This window comes from Lates calcarifer, linkage group LG4 (assembly GCF_001640805.2).
Source record: "Lates calcarifer isolate ASB-BC8 linkage group LG4, TLL_Latcal_v3, whole genome shotgun sequence".
Taxonomy (NCBI): domain Eukaryota; kingdom Metazoa; phylum Chordata; class Actinopteri; family Centropomidae; genus Lates; species Lates calcarifer.
In genome coordinates this window covers 10,810,835-10,833,290 of record NC_066836.1, presented here as the reverse complement: position 1 = coordinate 10,833,290, position 22,456 = coordinate 10,810,835, and the positions used below count along the sequence as shown (strand labels likewise).

The 22,456-nt window shown below is 41.5% G+C and overlaps 1 protein-coding gene across 7 annotated transcripts in view; it reads right to left on the bottom strand.

The window, feature by feature from the left end:
* The window catches only part of LOC108883395 (adhesion G protein-coupled receptor L2), an 84,536-nt gene that overhangs the window by 40,527 nt on the left and 21,553 nt on the right, over window positions 1–22,456 (bottom strand). For all 7 annotated transcript variants that reach the window (XM_051069981.1, XM_051069979.1, XM_051069980.1 and 4 more), the window contains exons 3-4: window positions 7,470–7,683; window positions 3,166–3,275 (exon numbers count right to left, since the gene is read on the bottom strand). In XM_051069981.1, coding sequence (XP_050925938.1) covers window positions 3,166–3,275; window positions 7,470–7,683 — 324 coding nt within the window. The remainder of the gene's footprint in view (window positions 1–3,165; window positions 3,276–7,469; window positions 7,684–22,456) is intronic.

Genomic DNA, 22,456 nt, shown 5'->3' with positions numbered 1-22,456 from the left:
CTAGGTATATGGACACACTGCACATGCATACTCACATGACTGAGGTCATAAACCAAAATGATAAGGGAAAAGACTTCACATCTTGTGATAAGAGTGAACAACAGGTTTGTCGATGGTGGTGGCGGCAGCAAAGCAGAGGTAAAATGAAAGTGGAGGTTGGGGAATAGATCGAACAACAGTGGTAAAGGATTTTCACTACTTCTGTGGCAAAAGACAAGAGTAATCACTGATGGGTGAGGGAGGCCGTGGCAAAGTTCCCATTTTGACGGTTTTAAATTAATTGGTTCTGGATAAAAAGGGACACAGTGAATTCTTGTTTTCTTTTCAAACTTTTTTTTTTTTTTAGTCTGTGCCAATCTCACTCAGCCATCACTGCTATTTCACATCACGTGCTATGGGTGCAGCAGAAGTTGGGCCAAGCAAACTACGAACTGAGCCAAATAAGAATATATATACACACAACTAGTCATTCTTCAAGAGTTAATACAGTGCTAAGCAAAAGTACCCGGAACAAATCAACACCGAACAGTTGGTGTTTTCTTTCACATTGTGAGGGGGGAAAAAAAAAACTATATTCGATGACCGTGGATGTCATTTGAAATTCTTTTTTTTTTTTTTTTTATTCATTTGGACTCCATGGGTGCAAACAATCCTCCTATGGGTTTTAGCATTTGACAGGAGAGGCAATCAGGAGGGGGGAAGGAGACGTGAGGGGAGCTGTACTCAACACCACAGAACAAGGAGCCGAAGGAGGGGGAGGGAAGAACCAGACCACTCATTTACCTTTTTGCTCCACTTCTATTTCAGGCATTGGAAAAGAAAGCAAAAAAGAGTGCAAAAGGGAGAGAAAGGTTATCATGAGACAACTACCAGGTACAAAGAGAAGAATTAGGATAGGGATAGGATTAGGATATGACCATGAGATGAACTGCAGGGGCTGCTTTAGGAAGAGGAGCTAGAGGGGAAAAAAGGATGTTTGTTAGTTAAACGGCTTCTCATCCTAGGATATAAAAACAGACAAGTTATGACTGGAGACAAGCTATGTGCCATGCTTTCCAGCGCATTAAACTTTTCATTCTTGCAGTCATTAACTGCCAACAAAATAACACTTTGGCCACTGTAAAAGCAGAATAAATGCCTCTGAAAATGCCTCTCCTAAGTGGCAGGAGGAAAAAAAAATCCAAAAGTCCTGGTCATACTTAGATGGATAACATTCTTAGAGTTATTTTTGGCTCGTATCGACTGCGGGTGGAATTTGTTCAAACTTTATAAACACAAATCAAAACTCAATTCCAAACTCACTCGCCCACACACGAAAAACATGACACGGTGCTAATGTTACAGACCAAACTCTCAAATGAGCCAAGGAGAGCAGCAGCACATTGGATGACTGATGAGCAGTCGGCCTAATATGGAGTTTCTTTAGTGGACTGTTGAAGCTGCATACGCTGGGTGGAGGTGGGGAGGGGGGAGAGGCTAGAGACAATATGTTAAAGATTGGAGGTTAAAAAAAAATGAGAGCAAAGAGGTTAGTCTGGGAATGGGGGAGCATGACAGGAGGTGAAAGGGAGGTCTGTTTGAAAGAAGAAAAAAAGAGGTGAGTATTTCTGAAAATGTTTACAATTCATCAATTTAAATACTAAGTACTTTCACAGGCAGGGATGATGCCTAGATATGTTATTATAACCTACTTTAAAACACCCTTTGGAGGTAGATTACCTCAAATCAGATAGCAGAGACACAGTTTAAAACCAACTCTACAGGACATTTAATTAGATCATTTTCAAAGCGGAAGACTTGAGCCGATCCATGACTGTGTGCAGGAATTTGGCTAATCTGAGAAAAGATGCAGAATCATCTCACAATTTTAGGATTTTTACTCTAATATCTTCTACAATATGTCTCCACAGGATATTACTGAATGTGCTGTGCTAATGTAAGACCTATAATGTAATCTCTTTGTAATCTCCACAATTATTTCAGCGATACACACCAAATCTGTAGTTAATGCTATTAAGACCATTTAAAGGGTTGGTTCACCCAAATTACAAGAAGCTTATTTCCCCAGTTACCCCATGTCTTATCTAGTCATGCAGACAGTTTTGGTTTTATTTGTCCAAGTTTGGTAACATCTGCCTTTGAGATTTATGCCACCACCCAAATACAACAGACATTGAGGGAACTGTGGCGCTTACAGCAGTGAACAAAAAACAAAACAATGTTTTTATAGGGAGTCTTTCTTCACTAGAAAGTTGTTCCAATAAAAACTGCTCACAGTGAGCTCTGTAGATAACACTGTTTCTGGAAAGAGATTTTGCTGTTAATTTTTTTTTTTTTAAATGTCATTTTTCGGTGCTGTTAGCACCACAAGCAAAAATCCACTTACCACCACTGTAATGAGGTGGAGGCAGAAATCTCAGATAAACAGGGATGGGATGTGACGATAGCATTTTATCAAATCCAAATCCAGCGTTGCTCAACACTACAGTTTCTAACAATTAGCCTAATTAATGTTCACAACCTGTAGCTACGACCAGAAAAAACATGAAATGTCAATTAAATATGCATTATTACATGGTAATAACAAGCAAGTTATTGATCTTAAACTATTGACATAGTGTGTATAAAAGAAAAAACACACCGCCCACTCAGTTGTTAGAGTGGGTGTTTCTTTTTCCTCACAAACAATCTTTAGCTGAGTAGAGTAGAGTAAAGTAGACACTTTGTAGAGAGCATATTAACAAAACAACAGACAGAAGTTTCATTTAAGCCAATACACATTAACCTTAATTAAGATGTACAATAAGGTCCAATAAGGGATTGGTTTGCCTTTGACATTAACCAAGGTATTTTGCCAACTGGGAACTAAAAGAAAGGCTGATAAAGATTCAACCAGAGGTAACTGAGAAAACATTTTCATTGTACTCTCATAATTGGGGTGAACTGACCTTTAAATTACTGCAACATTTTATATTTCAACATAATTTATCATTAACAGTTCTACACTCTCCTTGCAAATACTCCCACAAGTTGAAGTGTCATCTGTAAAACAAGTGTACACAGTGTCTTTGCAGAGACTGTAGTTATTGCACATCTGTCTAATCTACAGACACTTCAAAAACAGACAATAAGAGTTCGGTATGAGATTTGGATGGCGATACTTACTATAGGGAACACACTCATACTGGACCTCTAAGTACTTGTAGGTGCCAGGGCATGGATCAGGAAAGACATCAGAGCCAGTGACAACCACACACTGCGTACGGTTGTTGCACCTAGAAAAAAAAAGATTGACCAGAGATTTCATCATGACTACCCACAGCAAGAGTGCTCGGCAAAGACAACATTAATAACACAGAGCTGGAAAAGTTCATCGTTACAGCTACAATGAAATTGATGAAATCCCAGCCAGGACTGTCACATTTGCATTCTAGTTTAAACCTTGGCAAACAGAGAGAGGAATGAAAACATTAAGAGGAAGAGTAAATGAATGCACATGAATGTGATAATGAATAACCAAGTGAGAGAACAGCTAAAGGCATGTTAGGAGTTAGCGATGGCATATCCTTTAACAGCGTCTTCATACCGCTATTGAAAGGGAAGACATTCATTAAAACACACACAACAGGTGGCGGTGGTATGCAGTGGACTGGAATGGGTGGCCTCTGGTGAAACGGAGCGTCTCCTCGGCGCGTACGCGACAAAATACGACGTGAATGTGTCATCTTGATGAGAGGTTATTCGCCTTCCAGTATGAAATGGTGTCCCTAAGTGAATTAACAGTCTGATGTGTGAACTGCATAGTTAATGTGTGTGTGTGTGTTGTGTGTGTGTTTGCAAATGTTTCTGTGTGCTAAAAAAGTTCAAGTAAAGAGGGAGAAGGGGGGAAAAAAGAGCAGCAGAGGACCGAGTTTGTATAAATACTGTATAGGGTGAAATTGGCTCCACTTCAATCAAGCTCTCTTGAGGCCAAGGGATTGAGAATAACGTCAGCAGTAGCAGGGGCAAACAAGGAAAAATTGGCACCAAAATAGGACATTCAACAATTTGCAAGCTTGAGATAAATATTTCAGAAGGTCAGTAGCAGTCATGCAAGCTGGACATACATTTCAACATCGGACATGACTTTCAAAGAAACATTAGTAATTCAAGAGGCTTTCTGTCGCTGCAAAATGGGATTGTGCTGCACAACAACCACACAAAGCCTCGTCTGTGCACTTTTATATTTGTAGGTTGTTAAGGTAAGGAATAAAAGAGTAAATGTATATATATTAACCAGAACGAGACTTTACTGCTAAATCCAGCCTTGTATTTTCATAACAAAATGTCTTCCCTTCAAACTAATGGATTATTAAACATTGTGTATGAATAAAAAGGTGTTAAGTCCATTATGAAGTTAACAAATAGCATCAGCATCATCAGTGATGTTTAAAACATCACTGACAATGCGGTGCCAGCTGCACTTAAGAGATTCACTTTTATGGCTTCACTGCAGTGGGAGCTTCTGCGAGGGAGAAAGGTCACTGCATCAAAATGTGAACTGACTGACACCAGATGAGAGCAACAGAATCACTTCAAATGCACCCAGAGATACTCTATTTAATTCACTGTTTAGAGTTTATATGTCTGACTGACACCGGCTCCCAGTTGTGGAGAGCACATTTACTCAAGTGCTGTGCAATTTTGAGATACTTGTCATTTACTTAAATATTTCATTTTAAGCCACTTTGTGCTTCTTCTTCTGCCCCACTACAATTAAGTGACAGTTATAGTTAGCAGAGTATGGTTTAGTATATAAAAGACATGATAAGCTCATTTCATATAAACCATTGTAATGGCTTTAGCACCCAGTCGTAAAGAAAATAAACAAAATTAGCTTTACCTCTACCAGCTACAATATTAAAGCCTACATATTAATACATCAGTGGTAATGTTCCAGTAATAAAGTACATCTGAAATAATGAGTATTCTACAGTAAACAGCAACAAGCAGTCAACACAACTGACCTACTGCTACCTTAGTAAAGGCTAAGGTGTTAGTAAACATTTTCCTATTCATACGTCCAAGAGAGAGACATTAGCATTCATTTGGAGTTGTGTTTCTGGTCACACGATGAATGCTAGTTCAATATTCACTTTCCTTTTAGCTCTGTCGCGGTCTCTACCAACCGCTGAGAGAAATATCTAGCCCTTTAGCATCTGAATGCTCCACTATATAGTAAAACTAGATATTAAAAAAACAGAACAGAGAGTTGAGACGCTAAAATGCGGAAATCTCTGTGGCTTTGTCGCCTTTGTTGACAGAGTCCACATTACACCAGGTCATGTGATCCATTCTTGATAGGAAAATATTGATTAGTACAGCTTTAAATAAAAGATCTATACTTGCTCCACCCCTGCTGGCTTTCAAGTTGTAAGAATTCACTCTGGCATTTATTCTACTATAATTTTTAGATGCTCCTGCTTTGGAGAGAAGGGAGGTGTTGTTGCTAAGCATTTTGACACGCTTCCTCTGTTTCAAACTGCTGCTGAAATCACTGCATGTAATCTCTATTGCATTGAGCACAATCTCCTGGCAATAAAGCATTTGATTCCTGCTTGCTTTCTATCTAAGAGCTGCACCTCTGACCAGGCAAAAGATTTATTCTGTTAGTTTTACTGGGTCAGAGAATAGGTGGCCATTGAAATAAGGTAATGTGAGTCAGCAAAGCGACCTTATTTCGAGTATACTGTGTATATTGTGTGTGAATAGCCTGTGTGCCTACACTTGTAGAACACAGAGAGGCAAAGGGAACAAGGCTGGCAGAGAGAACAGTCAGACATATACCGTCCATTTACAGTGAAAGATCACCTGAATATTAAACAGGCCCAGTAACCTGCCTCGCCATCCGTGTCTCCATGCATTTTTCATCCAGCCACTTTTTTTGTCAACAGCCAAATATTTTACTTGACAGAACACTCTGATGTAGATGTTGTTGTTGAAAATCAAGCCGTTTGATTCCTGTCTAGTTGTTTTTGTTGTGAAAAAGGGGCGGCTGATGAATACTTTTTGTCGCAATTTCCAAACCAACAAAACTGCCACTCTGTGCAGCAGACTTCCCACTGTTTCTATCTCCCCCAATCTTGTTTAATATGTTTGTTTATCTGTCTGCAGCGCTATTGCCTTTTGTTAATCTTCACGAAGTTGGCAGGGCATTGTGTCTTAATGTGGCACGGTTTAAATATCCTCCCTGTTTTTTAGTTTGCTGCAGACTGAGGGAGGAGTGATCAGGGTCTCCCAAAGCTTTGTGACTGCTTTAACATCCCTGGTTAGCACATCAGCCTTAATTACGGTCAGGAGCCCATTTCCTCTGATCTGAATCATTAGAATAATTCTGGTTAAGGGCTTGTAGTGCAGAGTCTTCTCAAAGCTTTTCACTTGCGCACCGCCTCCAGGGAATCTTCAATGGAGACAAGTTTGAAGTGCGGCTCCAGCAAGTGAGAGTCGGACTTGTCAACAGATGTGGCACAAGCAATGTAGCAGGTTACAGTCAAACCGAAGGGCATGGACACTGTCAGCGGCGTGTTACTGTACGAGCGCACTGGGACTCGGCTATAAATTTAGAAAGACAAGAGTGAGACAGCAGGACTTGATCTATTCCTGTGCTGTTCTGTGGTGCTACACCTCATGGGAGTAAATACAGAAGCTGAATGAAGCGGGGAAGAACCCAGAGGTGTGAGATGGTGGGCGATGATGCTCAGAGGCTAGCTTAAGGAGGAGGGTTGGGGGAGGTGGGGGTTAGGACAGAGCAGAGCAGTGCATTAGAAGATGAACTGTGCTGGTTACTATTTATGAATAGTTCATCCAGTGCCCTTTAAAAATACACACACACCTCTAGGGGTAAGCAGGCAGTCGAGCTGAAGTGTTGCTGTGCCGTCGTTTGACAGCGAGGCAGCATCCTGAGAGAGGGTAACCAGGATAAAAGGCATGATGATGGGCACTGCTCAGTACCTGAGGCACAGCCACTTCAATTGCAGAACAAGTGTTTGAACAAAGCCAGCCCAATGTTCCAGATAGGGAATTAAGAGGGTGTTCATGTGACTCGTTGTGTCTCTGAGCTATGCTGATTATGACTCAAACAGCAGCAACAACGCACAGCTGGTGTGAAGAGCTCTGCCGCACGGATGTCAATTCCTGCCTGTCAAGAATTAATCTGCGCCCTAGTTTTTCTGAAATCCCAAAATGCCACCTACATAATCTAGTCAATGAAAAGGTGCTGGATGTTGATTAATTGTCCAGCGTGTAGGTGGCCGCAAGAGCATGGCGATCATTTAAAATCATTTCTTTTGTGAGCAGAAATGTTAGGTGCGGAGAGAAGGAGAGAAAAAAAAACAACCCAAAAAAAAAAAAAAAAACGAGGTCCATACTTTTCCTCCCCATCTCCTGGTTATGTTTGTGAAATAAGATCTCTCCTCTCCCCATCGTTTTACCTTTGTGATATAATCTTGTAGGCATCGGGGAGGTAGCAGTTGACGTTCTCCATCTGGAATGGGTCAGCGTCACAGATCTTGTCGTCAGTCCGGCCGTAGTTGGCCGTCTCAATCATAATGACATCACTCCCCGGGCAGCGGAGATCAATTGCATATCCCTCGCATGAGAGCTCTCTTCGGACCAGCCCGAAAGGCAAGGCCGCGCGGCTGAACCCTGATGCACACAGAGACAGAGAGAGAAGAAACTTTAAGCACATAAATTTAAAAAATTAACGAGTTAAAAGGATCACTGCTTCAATACAATAAGGCCACACATCATGCAGTAAAAATCCACTGGCACAAAATAAATAGGCAACAGCAGTCCAATGTTTACCGCAGTTTTAAACAGACGGGCCATTACACGCGATACAGGAATGGGGAAAGACGAAACAATTCATCTCTCCATCTCTCTGTGGTCTTGGATGTTGGCTAAGACATCAAGTCTTAAGTCACTGGAGACCAGTGGTAACCTCATAAATTCTTGAGCAAATACAAAGGCTACAGAGCATCAGGAAGGCGTCCACCTAGAGAACATCCACTGCAAAGCCAGACCTATCTGGACTGAGAATGGTTTGTTTTACAGTCACACAAGACCTTTCATTTGTTTCTTTTGCTTTACTTGCTCGGTAAAGCAAGCTAAAGAGAAAAAAAAAGGCAGAATCCCGGCAGAATGGAGTGCAATATAATCCATTTTACAGTGTCTGCGATCGAAGAGGGGACAGTCTGGAGTCCACACAGGGGAAAAAATCTATACATGGAACACAGCAGATGGGACCGCAGCCAAAAAGCTTTACTTTGGGGGGAAAATTAACTGTTTCACACAAATTTGCCCCCCCCCCCTTGAGGAAAATTACAATGAAAGAGCATATTCCTCAGTATTTCCTTTTTCTAGGTAATGTAATGTCAGAGAGATAGATATGGAGATTGGAGGAATAAAGTAATAAAAAAAAGAGAGACAGCAAAATCCATTATCTGAGGTTGAACTGATCTAAAGTGAAAAAAAAAAACTGAATTTCTGAGAAAACAACTAAGTACAATCTAAGTACAACATGCAAATGTGTTCCATTTAAGAAGTGCAAGCAGAGCGCTGCATGAACTGTCAATAATCGCCGTTGTTTTCAGCAACGTTGGGTCCCTGAGGGGGCAGCTACCATTTGTATTTTCTGCACTGCTCTCTCCTAATTAGCCCTCCTTTCAGCCTGTTACCTTTTGCATGCTCCCATTGGCTCCTGAACATTGTCATGTACTAACACTTACCACCCTGGGTTCACTTTGCCCCCTCACTCTAATTATCCTCACGCTTCTGACAGTCAGGGCCTTGTGCAATTAGCATTGTTTGAACTGCTCAAAGTTGAAGTGATTCCGGCTTGAAATTCCTACCCCGAAACCCCTCGACCCACATGTCTGCTAGTCATTTCAGCCTGCTGTGCCTGGCTCACTCATAATGATATTCTATGTCAGTCTGCACATGTCACACCGGCAAACAGAGAGAGGGAAAACACACACACGCGCATACACACAGGCAGACATCTGTGAAACATACACTGTTGAAATCCAATGTTGAAGTCATTGCATATTAGGAGAAACTTCTGCACACACTGGTAGTGGTAGCACTATAACAAAATATGAAACTAATGGTATAAATTCTCTGGCACTCGGCCACTAGGCATTTCATTATAATACCATGATCTATCTAATGGCCAGTAGATTCTACTTAGCTGGACTGTTTATCACCTCATTAGGAGACGTCAGTGTAACCGAACCATAAGTGGATGACTGTGGGGTCACTCCATCTTTTCCAATAACCACTACAATTACCCAAACCTTTCAGAAAACCTGTCCAGAATGGTGGATGATAAAACACAGAGTGAAGTCGCCAGGCTTTACTGCGAAGACTAATGATCGTCCCGCCTGCCATTCCTCATGGAAGGAGTGACGGGTTTATCACGGCAGCTACAGAGAGCAGACAGAAAGAATGCATTTCATGGGGTTTTAAAATTCTGAGTGGAAAGACCGTTGTTCGGCTAAAACACCCTCGCGGACACACAGGGGCGCGCACACACACACACACACACGCGCGCGCACACTCCATCTGACTTCGTAACCTCTTTTCTCTGGCTGTCCACTGGCGTCTCTGCCCATCTATCAGCCCGCTATGGCATGATGGCATGCTGCTGTCAACACAGGCCTGGCGATTGATTAGGCCTGTGCCTTGCTGGTCTCCTCCCTCCCTCGCCTGTATACATCTCTCTGGTCATAGGCTAACACCACATCAATTAGGGGGAGTATCTAGACTGTACTGGCGGCCTGAGGAACAAATTGCTTCTTCTCCAAACTGCGGGCAGTCTCAGCCTCATTAATGACTGTCTTGTCAACTTGTAATTGTGCAACTAATGACGAATCTGTCTAAAAAGTTAAAACATATATAAAGGAGATTTCTCGCTCTGTAGGGGGAGGAGGAGAGCTGAATTCAAGGGAATGTATTTTTGGTTGACTTAACTGGATGTTGCTTAAGATCTCAGGATTTAAGAGGGAAAAGGCTTGTGACAACAAAGGTTTCTGGATGTTGGTGTTGATTTTCTCGTTTTAAACAAGTTTTGTGGGATTTTGGGGTGGGGGGGGGGTGGGGGGGGGTTGTTTGTGTGCACAAATGTCAGTGTCTTAAGGAGGTATGAAAAGCTTTTCATCTCACGTTCTGTGCTTTGTTTGACTGCTCAACTTTGCAGCAGTTGAAGACGGTGACAGAAGGGCACCAGCTGCAGGGAAAACGGTGTCAAGCAAACTGCAGAGAAAAAAAAAATCCAAAAACACAATTCCTTTGTGTGTGTGTGTGTGTGTGTTATAAAAAGAAAGAAAATGGGCCGTTCTGTCTGTGTCTGTACCTCAGATTGACATTAAATTACACAATCAGTGAGGGAATTGAATAATGCTTTATACAGAGAATTTAGTCAAATCGCCATGGTAACCACTTTGACTTAGCTATAATTGGCTGTGATCCCTATTCCTGGCCTTGTTGACACGAAGCCTTATCATGCATTCTGGTCAGTGAGTGACTGTGAGGAAAGTAGCTTTTCAGATTCCTCCCCCTGACCTGCCTGCTAAGCCATCTATTGAGCTCAAGAGAGCAAAGCAAAGGCCGGGGCTGCTTCTCAATATGTTGCATTCTGGGAGTTTTTTTTCTTCTTCTCCTGTTGACAGCCTTTAATTCACTGGTGACTCCCCCCCCCACACACACACAGCCCCTCCCGAGCCTTCATAATACATATTTTGTTTTCTATCAACACCCTTGAAATTGGAAGTGGCACCGTGGCTCAGATGGGTGCATCTGAAACCATCCACAGAGTTACACTCGGTGGCTTTTAAAACCCTGGAGATGAAACGAAATGATAATAGAGGTTTGGTGTCGAGATATTGCCATTTGGCGGCTGCAAGCGCCAGACCATAACACACATGTCGAGGTTCACCCTCGCTGGCCTGCATGTGAGCACTCGAGGGCGCAATTGTGACCAACCTTTAACCCTACAAACTCCACAGGGCATCAGGCCGGTGGGAGAAAAAAAACTAGAGGAATGTTTGATCAGACTTTAAAAAAAGAAAAAAACTGGGCCGTTTTTGGAGGGTAGACAGAGTGGCGAGGGCTGGCACAGACAGAGAGCAAAGGCGTTGGTTGACGCTTGTCATCCTCCATTAAGGTCCCTTTGATTGGCCTTTGTGGTCCTGGAAACGGCAAACAGCTGCATGCAAATGGCCCTGTTTCCCCAAGGCTGGCCCCTATTGTTCTGGGCTTGGGTTTGACAGGGACGCTTTCTCTGCAGCATAAAGGAGGGTGTAGCCTTTAGTCAAATAAGAGTGCCCCCACCGCGGTCACAGCAGGAGCACTTCAAGATTGTTTGTCTTTTTATGTTGTTTTATTCCCAATATTACTGGTAGCCAACATCTTCGGAAGAAAGAGCAGATCTTAGAGTCAAGCTTTTCCACCAACAGCAGGGGATGCCTCCATAATCCAATATCCGGAGAGACAGAGTGGTCATATAGCAAGCATGTTTTGCTCTGATGGAGAAAAGATTTTCAAGGGGAATTCGTGAAGTGGATTAAAAAAGCCTGAAAAACATATTTAAATTGTTAATATAGGGAACAAAGCTTCATCAGTGTTTTGCATCTTTTTTCCAGCCTCTTTGTTCTTTATTGCAGTATTTCTAATCTGTTCAATGGAACATTTTGATTTCTGGCCAAGGAATGAAATTAGCTTAAAAAATAAAATTCAAGAGACCATTGTGGTAAGCCTTTTATGTGTGAAATAAAACAAAAGTACACTTCACTGTCCGTGCACATACTTCTACACTGACAATACTAAATACTTGGACTAATTCACAGCACACACAATTTCCATTTCCACATCCCTAAATTTGAAAGGCATCCAGGGCTGCTGCCTTAAAATGTGCGACACAAGTTCACAAATGCAAGTACATGACCGCCCATCATATGTGAGAGACACACAGGACTGAGGTGGGAGATGAGAAAGGAGATTTGGGATTCGCAAAATAACACCTGCTTTTCAAATACAAGACAACACCCCGAGAGCTCCTCACTACACCGCGATGGCTCATATTTCATTTCGACTGTCGAAATGCGGCGAAACACTGAAAATCTAGTTGGACATATGGCACCATTTCCCATGATACTTTAGTCCCTGCTCTGGTCCACCTTGCTGGGAATTGTTTCTAAAGACAGTGTCAGACAAGACCACAAACCCTGGGGCTACACCCGCCCTTCCCAGACAACTGCTATCAGACACTCTTGATTCCGATATAAGTATTCTAAAATAGAAACTGGCAATACAGGACCGAGTCCATTTGTGGTTAGACGAAGCGCTCTGAGTCATATCCCTTTTCTCTTTCTGGTGATGCATGAATTCAGTGGACGTGTTTTTTGTATTCATGGCTATGGCTTTTTCTTCGGATTTCTTCACTTAAAAAAAAAAAAAAAAAAAAACAGCAGGTGGGAGGAGAGAATCACGTGCAGCATGTTGAAGCATGTCTTGTTGAGGGGGTTTAAGGGGAAGGATTTGTCATATTGCTGAGACTGAGCATGATAGACCCTGCTGCTGCCTCTTAACTCCTCAGGTGGGTCCATTTAGAGGGAGCTAGATCCTATCATGCCAGATGCAGGCGTGTAATGTTTTCTCTTTTAGTGGAGCAGCATGAATTTAAAGGGAAAATCCAGCGTTTTTAAACTTGCGACTTACTCTCTAAACCCCTCCCCTGAACTGCGAGTGGTTTGCATCTAATAAAAGTGATACTTGGCATTTTAAGAGTCTAGAGAGCTGTGTGTTTTATTGCCTTTACAAAATCAAAAACACTGGAGCTATTAAAATGTGGGCTTATCTGCTCTAACATAATTTGCAGACATTAGCATGGATCATCAGCTGGTGCGGATGCTGACTTTTTGTTTAACCTCAGTCTTTTAACATTAAATCAAGTATCCAGCCTTCACAGGAATATTAAAGATTCTGTTACAGCCTTCTTCATTTAAAACAAATCAGCTGAGATCATTAAAAATCAATCTCGAGACAGAGTTTTCCACCAACTCATGAAGTTTTAGCATTAGTATTAGCCACAGCAGCTAAAAGCTTCCAGCAACACTTGTCATTTCACTTGTTGGCTAGGAATGAGAAACCCAGTTTTGTTTACTTCTGTGTGAAACTGGACACCCATTGTTCCAGAAATTACAGGTGGTATATCTGACACTGTTATCACTGTTAACCGAATATGTGCACTGCTAGAATGGAAAGCTTGACAGGTGTAGAAATCTTGCTTGTTTTATCTGAGGAAAAACACAAGTGTAAAACCCACCGCAAGGTTGCCTTGTCTGTGGCTGGCCAAGAAATAATCCAGGCACCAGTGAAAACAACACCACAAAACCACAATATACCATTTTAACATGTTTTAGTTTGTCTTTACGATAAGCTACGCTAAAAAGCTGCTGGGTCCAGCTACATATTTACCACAAAGAAAAAACTGCTTTCATTTGTCTCATCTACTTCTCAGTCGTAAAGCAAGTCAACAAATTTCCCAAAATATTGAACCATGTCTGAGTCTGAGTCAGACTATAAAACAAGCAGCCCTCTGCATTAGCTATTTTAGCTAACTACATAGGTATGCACTTAACAGCTAACAAATAGATGATCACACACTGCACACGGCAGTAATCAACCCTACAAATCAGTCAAAGCCTTCGGGACATTTTGTCTTGGTTTGAAAGCTGGTTAGCAGCAGCTGCTGACCCAGGGGGCCACTTTCTATGTTTCTGTCACAATGAAGAGACAAGAGCTTTTAATTATTTCCTCATTTCCCAAATCTCTACAACAGAGGTGGCAAGTGCAAAGTTACCACAACTGATTAGTCAAAATGGGAACAACTATGAGGTACAGGTTGAAAAACTGGTTGAAAAATACCAGAATATTCCTTTGGACATATAAATCCTTTTATAAAGTATCTGACACAAACACAAAATACTTGACATGCACAGGCCGTTCTGTTTTGATGTTGCAGAAATCACTGTCTTGGATTATACAACGCAGAGAAAATGTTTAAGTTTTGGCACAACTGATGCACAGTCGACATGCTGGATTATTTTGACTCTCCAGAACGGCCGGCTCAGCTGCAGAAGACTGCAAATGAAGAATTTCTCCCATGGGAGCAAGAACTAAAGAAGAAGAAAGAAAGAAAAAAAAGCCAGAAAGTGGAGGCTATAATGACTGTGTCTTAATTCGTCTGCAAGAATCAAGGTTTTCTCTTGCGTCGATTGGTTGGATGATCCCTGACCCTGTGGGCGCACATCAAAGAAAGCCAGTACGGAAAGAGGGGAGCATCATTACAGTACTAACACATATAATCCTCTAAATACAAAGAGGGTCAGTTCTTAATGTAAGTCATGACAGAAATAATTCAGCTGAAGAGACATTACTTGATGTAATGTGCTCTTTTGTTTGGTCCAAGGATACATCACTCAGATTAAAGCAAAGTATAATTCGACACCTTGTATAGTCTACTGAGAAAACAACCCTTTCATAAAGACACAAATAACTGTCACAGAGGCTAAACATTTGAATGAAAAAAAAAAATTGACTCGTAAGATGAAAAAAACCTATATTCTCCCGTGAGAGTGCCATTTTGACAGAATTAGTTCATTGCTTGTTCAATATCTAACATATTGCTGCATCTCTTTTTGCAGGGGAGTTGATGAAACATGCGGAAAGAGGTGAGTTAAACTAACTCTCCCAAGTGCAGCAGGGGCATAGCTTCACAGGTTTGATCTACCCTGAGTGATGCTTAACTCTCCTTAAAGCCCATATTTTACCCCTGCACTTAAACCCCAGCTGGATTTTCCGCTCAAGAAAACGTCTCAGAATAAGTCAGGTGCCTCCCTTAGGGTGGGGATGGAGAAGAAAGGCAAAAAGAGGAGGATGAAGCAGAGAAGAAAGAGGAGGATGTGGGTTTGTCTCCATCACATGCTTGTGTCTCTGTTCGTGTTTGCTGGGGCAGAGCCTCCCCATTTCACTCTCCGAATCAACGCCCCCCTCCCAGCCTCCTCCACCCGGCCCTTGCCTGTACAGAGCCGAGCCCAGGAGGCTTACTCAGTACGTCACATAGACAGGGTGTCAGGAGGAGCTGCAACTGGAACACGGATTACATGAATAATGAGCCAGGGACTGCAAGGATGACTAGGAACAGAGATCAGGGCCTTGAGACGATAATGAACACACAATTCTGATAAAGGAAGTTTATCTTCATGCAGGGCCAGCAGTGGCCTTTAACACAGTGGTGCTATCACTTTCACTGGGCACCAGTCCATGTTGGTGCTTTCGTGTCTCCAGAAAAACCCACTTGTGCAGAAGTGGATGGAGTGGTGCAGCTGTGGTTGTGTTTATGCAGATGAGGCAGTGCTGTGCAATTTTGGTACTCGTTTTGGCATGAAATTGTGTTTTTGTGTTTCATCCCAACAGAAGGAATTTTTGTGGGTTTAGTTGATGCACGCAAAAAAAACCAAAAAAAACCCTTTCATGTATGGTTTGTTTTGCCTCTGTCATTCAGACATACGTTTTTCATCTAGTGCACATTTCATTGCACATTAAAATACAATGTTTAATGCAATTAAGGCAGAGTCTGAGATGGCTTACATTAACGGATGATTCTTATCGGGAATGTCTTCAGGACACATCCTGAACTAACAATGTTCATCCTGCTGCAGCCCATTTTCCCAGAATTCATATGCTGCACCTGGACCAGACTTTTACGTCTAGTCGACGCAGTTTTAAAAAATTGTTGGTCACACCCATGTGTGCTTTTTCAGGAAAATAAAGTTGCAAAAGTTGCGTGACAAGTTAGAATCGCTGCTTCACAGTTTTATCTGCTAATATGTAATTATCTTTGTAAGCTGTGTGATTTACTCTTATGAATTTTTATTGAAAAAAGCCTACAACAGAGACATTGTAGTAGGAACAGATGATTGAAAATGACTGTTGTATTATATTTATTCTCATTGAGCTATAACCACTTTATGAGCTGTTCATTTTGAACAACGCTCAAAGAATTCTTTTATTGGGCGACGTGCCCACACATTAAAAAAATCTGAGAAATTTGAGATATTGAGGCAAAACTGCAAAATAGCAAGACTGCAAAATAGTGGTCATGTCTGTCTGAACATTTATAACAAATATCACTGGGTTCAGTTGTTTGCTCACAACTTGACTGGGTAAAAGTCGTCATTTTGTTTTTCTCTTGTAATCATACTTAACATTGTGGCTTTGTCACTCTTTAACCCCCTCTACAGTGGTAGCCAAGCTATCCTCGGGACACCTATGGCTGTCTCCATTAAACCTCGCTGTGCAGGTTGTAGCGATCTGTGGAGAGCCTCTGATTCATACAAAGGTATTGCTCCCACATTGCGTAGGTATACTACACATGTACATACTGTACGGTGTGACGGGGGAAGCCTTTGCGGTCTTCCGGCCAGCTCTGTCTGGAGTGTCAGGGAGATTTACCAGGGAAGTCAGTGAAAGAAAAAGAAACATCCAGGCACATTCCTTGGCAGTAACCCGTTGCTATCTCTGGAACACTGACCACTTTGATTGACTTGAGCGTGATGACCTTGCCCCATTCCCTTCCACCAGCATTCCGGTCAATGCGAGCAGAAAACGGGAGCGCTGATAAGAGATGGACAGATGGGGAGATCTTGATGACAGGCCGTTTCCTGCCCCTCATCTTCGATGAGGCCATTGTGCCTCACACACTCAATGGGGATACACACTACAAAGCTATCAATACCAATAGCGTAAGACAAACAAAAACGTTCTTTGTGCTTCCCTGTTTCCCTGACTTTCTTCTTGCTGCGTACTTATTCAATTTCCTGCACGGCAGGAGAGGGCTTCCTTATCTTAGACTGTTTATACCTGCAAATCGGCTGGTGGCCTTTTGTTTGCAGGTGACCCACCCTGAGGTGACATTTAATTCAAGCACAAAAAAAATGTGTGGTCATGCTCTATGGCACAGACTCTCAGCCTGAGGAGATTACTAATACAGTGAATGCAACAGAGCTGCATTCATGGCCTGTAGTGAGAGCTAGCCTGCAGACACAGAGAGAAGAGAAAGAGACCCAACACACTTCATTACACTGATCTGAATCATATATGACCATTAGCCATGCAAAAGTGAGTGAAATGAACAAGAAACCATTGATAGACGGACCAAAATGGAACCAGTTTCATCTTATATTTACACATCAGTCCCCCTCTGTCTGTCTCTTCCTCCTCCTCTGTCTTAAGAACAGACACGTCAGATAATCTGTGCACGAACTAAAACACACACAAGTCACAGAGTGCACACAAAAGCACATTTACCGAATCCACTGTAATTTCTTTTAATGATTTCATCCTTTCCCCACTGTCAACATTAGTTTTAACACCTGCATTTACAGCATAAATCACAACCGGAGCTAACAAACACTTGACACCTGAGCTGCTATGACTTTTCTGATTCTGAGAAATGAATACAGGCACAGACAAACGCATCAGTTTTAAACAATTTCCACACTGTAAATATAATTGTAGCCTCCCTCTCTTCTCTTTTTAACAGAAAGGGACGTTTTATTCAAATTACCTTTATATTCTGTTACACACATGATGTGTCTCCAAAATGAATCTCTCTTTAGCAAATTAATGCTTAAAATGTATGTCACGATTAGAGGGAAAAAAACAGCTAGAGTGGCTGTGCTAAAAAAAAAAAAAAGAAAGAAAAACTCGCTGCCTCAGGTATTTAGTCAGAGCAACAATCTGCTTTGATTGCCTTAACACAATGTCCCTTTGGTGTTAAATGTTATATGCCTGCTTTTGTTTTTGCATGTTTGTTTAGCTCTTGTGCTTTTTGTTCAAGTGAAATTAGTCCTGACATGCCTCCGAGCTATTTAAAAGTACTGGGTGAACGCTGAACCACACCAAAATCTAACAGGTTCTTGTTGACTCAATAAATAATTTTTGCCTCTGTTCCAAACCTGATTTATATTGTTGGCAAACACCTCCCCATGCACACAGGAAGGAGAAAAAACTCAACATCCTTCTATAGTGTAGACTTGATTTTATTTGAAACCCTCCTGCTCCCTCTCAAGATTAAATGCATTACTTTGTTATGACAGCTGAACCCTCCTGTGAAGCAGTGAGTTACACCGAGCAAATCCAAAAGTTTAGATTCTGAGGCAAACTACTCTGTGGTTGTAAGTCGGACTCATCTATTATTTGAATTAGGCTGCCTGGAGGAAAAAAAAACACAAATGCAGACAGCATATAAGAAAGGAAAGAGTGAGGTAGGCATCTGGTCCAATGTTTATACAACTTGTTACCATAAGGGGTGTGAAATGAATGGACCTGAGATGCTGCAAGCGAGTGAGATTTAAGGCATGCTTAACAAATGAAATCAAACTGTCAGAAAACTGTAGCTCCTAGCCCATCAAATTAAGTGGTTGTTCATCAGCCAGCCATATAAGAGCGACTTTTACAATCACATCCAAACACACAATAAAGCTAACTTCTCTCCTAAAGGTAAAAAGAGGTTTGCTCTAACATTCGAATATTGGATGGAAATATTTCTTGCTGCTTTTGCTTTACCAAAAATGCACTCAGGAAATCGCTGTTGCAATAAATCTAGGATGACCCTACCAAGGGTGATATTGTATTTCATTTCCTCTGAGTGAAATACTGATCCTTGAGATTCATGTGACTCTGGCTCATTTCAATTTCATGTTCTCTTATGATTCAAAACTTTCCAGGTCCTCAGTTATTATTAAAACAGCATACTATTACGCAATGCTATACAGAAATGCACTGTACAGAAATTGAAAGGCTGCATACTACAGAGATTGTGGCAAAATGCTGACAAAACCGCATTAGTAAATAAATGGGGGGGGGGGTTCAAAAACTGGAGAAATGTGATGCTTTATCCATCTCCATATGACTCCCAAGTCTATTCAATCCAGATGATGAACCCCTGCCTTATTTCTCGAAATGCTTCCAGTTAGGCAGAATTTCCATGCAAGGCTGATATATCAGATTTTTTTTTCTTCTTCTGTGCTTGTTCTCACCACACAGATTGACCAGTCATCTGTGAATCTCCCATGGTTTAGCTGATAATTCATGATCGGCCTGCCATGGACCCGCAGCATTCAATATGAATTATAAAATGGCAAGCCAAGCATATCAATGGATGACAGACTGGATGTGTATGGCCCGGGGCCAGGAGAGGAGTTAGAGCACAATAGCTTCCCCCATTCAGTCAACCCCAGGACTGGAAATACCAGTGCGGCACGAGGGAGGGTCCTCCGTCAGCACAATGTATGGCACTGCTTGAGACAAATGTTGTGCTGAGACGTATTGTTAACCTTTACAACCTGTTGGGGAGAAACACAGGCATGCTGGTGTATGTTCAAGCGCGGAATATTTCACAATCAAAAAAAAAAAAAACCTCCCTCAGAGAGAATCATACAGTGTGATTCCAGAGCTGCAGGAGGGCTAAAAACCCACAGAAAAAAACAGACTGGAAAATCTTTCCAAGAATCTATTGCTGCTTTTTTTGCATTTTCCTTGTGTCTACTGACTTGTTAAAAAAAAAAAAAAAAATGCATATTAATGTCTTTTATTCACACACTCTGTCCATGCTGGAACACTTGGTAGGACTTAAGCAAACACTGCCTCTTTACTCTGATTCCCTTCTCTGCGGATATGACAGAGCTATCAAACACAAACCACTTAATCTTTTACATTTCCCTTTTGTGCAATATTTAGATATGAAGGCCGAGGTGCCTGCTATCCTTTTGGCATTTCATTACGACAGCCAGCTAAAAGTGTTGACACTGACTGCACGATATAATCCTGCCCTAAATCTGGCTTTCTTTACTTTAAAGACTCAGATAACAGCTCTCATTCAGTCACAGCAGGTATGTGCCCGTGCACTCGCCCAACCTTTGTGGGTGCTGCCTTTGAATCTGGTTGTCTTCTCTCATATCTGCAGACTGGGCGGTCTGAGACATCTAAAACAAACCTGATACCTGCATGACCTAGTTTATTCTAGCAGGAGCGTCATTTTATAGATCTGTTATATAATGGCACAAGGATGTGGAGGAAATGGAGAACAAATAATGAGAACAAGGAAGAGCATATGTGTAGAATTTAGAAATGTGTCTGTGTGATGTTTTCTCTGCTTCTTTATGCCGACTTAAAATATTAATAAAGATAAAAATTTGACATTATTTAAAGCAATACTCCTTAAGACATTCATGAAAACAAACCCCATTTTCTATGCTATCTATAGTTGCCATTTTTTCTGCAATAATCATTTAGTGTATTTAAATCCACTGGTTTCTTTATATAGTAGTTCTCATTGTTAGTGGCAGAGTCCGCCATTACAGTACAGGATTACAACTGCCTTCCAACACACAAGGGATTCACAGGAAATGATGCATACATGTAATCCAGCGTTACTGTTTTTAATTTTATCTCGTTGGTATCAGCCTCACTGTTAAGTGTTCACTCTCCCACAGCCATATCAGAGATGCTAATGCAAACCAAACATCTCCTACTGCTGCTGCTTCCCATTAAAAGCAGTAAACTGGCAATACATGGGGTGGCTTTAGTGTGAAGCAGTCATAGAAAATGCAGTATAGTCATCACTGATGCTAGGGCTAACTGTGACTGTTCATCAACGAAAATGCATCTACAAAATGAGTAAACAGTCATTCTTGAATCTCTGATGCCTCAGCAAGGTATCCAACCTTTCTGCTCCCCGCTGTTTTATGGTAAACTACTTGTGCCAAGCAAGAAATCTGATTGCAGCTGTTCAGAGCATCATGGAAAAAGACCATTTATTACTTTATTTAAACCTGCAATAACTGATTTTTTTGGCCACTTGGAACTATGGGCAAAACACTGACCTTTTATCAACCTTTTAGATTGATATGAATCTGTTAGCATACAGTTGCTTATTTACACATCAAGCAGTTATGGAGCAATATTATCATACATGTGAAGTCATTTTTCTGACCATCTGGCAAATATGAGCACAATATTTGCTCTTCTTTTAGTTCTCTTTTTGGTCTCTTCCAACTCCTGAGGCAAATATCTGGCTCTTTTGCTACAAAATGCTTCACTGTGTTCACCAGCTAGTCTCTAGCTGTGTCTTGTCTATTGTTTGGCGCTGAGCAGGTAATGTACAGTGGGTTTTTTGGGCTTTTTTCTGTTGCTCCTGAAAACCACGCTACAAGGGCTGTGGCAGTGAACAGCTGCGACAGTGAACCAAAACAGTAAAGTTGTGGGCCAGACAACCACACAATGAGATAAAACTTGTAAAGCTTTGTAAAGCAGAGCAGACCTGCAGATATAGGTAATAATTCCCCTTTCACATTAACATTTGATATATTATTGTAATGCATGTTCATGTACATTCAATACATGTACATATATACATACAACAGAAATACTAGATGTCTGACAACATGGATTTACAACAGTTTCCCTGGTAGCTGTTGATTCTATTTGATTTTGCACAAATTGATTAAGTTTGTCAAAACAGAGACTCGACTGGGGTTCATTCTTCCCACTGACCAAGAAAGTCAATACCAGGAGAGAGAAAAATTGCTTTTTTTTTTCTTCTGGTATGTCAATGAGCATTTCAAAGAGTGAGGAATGTTTTGGGTGAAAACGATAACCTGATTATACTCTCTCCTGGTGAGGGACAGAAGGTAATTATCAAGTACAGCTTTCGTTGCAGGGACTCTGATGGAAACGTAGATCATAAGCACTGGGATTGCAGACCCTCAGGGCTGAACGGGCTGAAGGTGAGTAGCATGTGGATAGAACCAGATATTGTTTTCAGACTGACCCACGCACAAACACACACACACACACACACACACACACACACACACACACACACACACACACACACACATTCCTGTATTGACAGATGGGCAAATATGCATTCTGAGGTCTGAGAGTCCTCACATCAACTGAAACCCAAAACCTGGGCTTTCTGCATACCAAAGCAGTATTCTTCTTGGGAGTATTCAACTCAGTTTCTACGCCAGGGCAAATCAGAGGGCTATTCTTCAAATGCCTCTGTAAGACTCCTCCATATTATCTAAAATTGCTAATCTACAAAAAAAAATGCATCTCTGCTTGAGAGAATGCTGGGATAGCCTGCTCCATAGCAATCTGTCTTTGTTAACAAATTGTACACCACAGCCAGACCTAAAATAAAACTTGAAGAGACATCTATCACAGAACAAAACAGCAAGAGAGGGGAAAAAAGGCAAAATCCAAGCTGAAAAGGAACCCCCCAAAATAATGTGCTTCAACATGTATCTGTAATCAATGCTTGGCACACAAGCATGTGATTTTGGGTTAC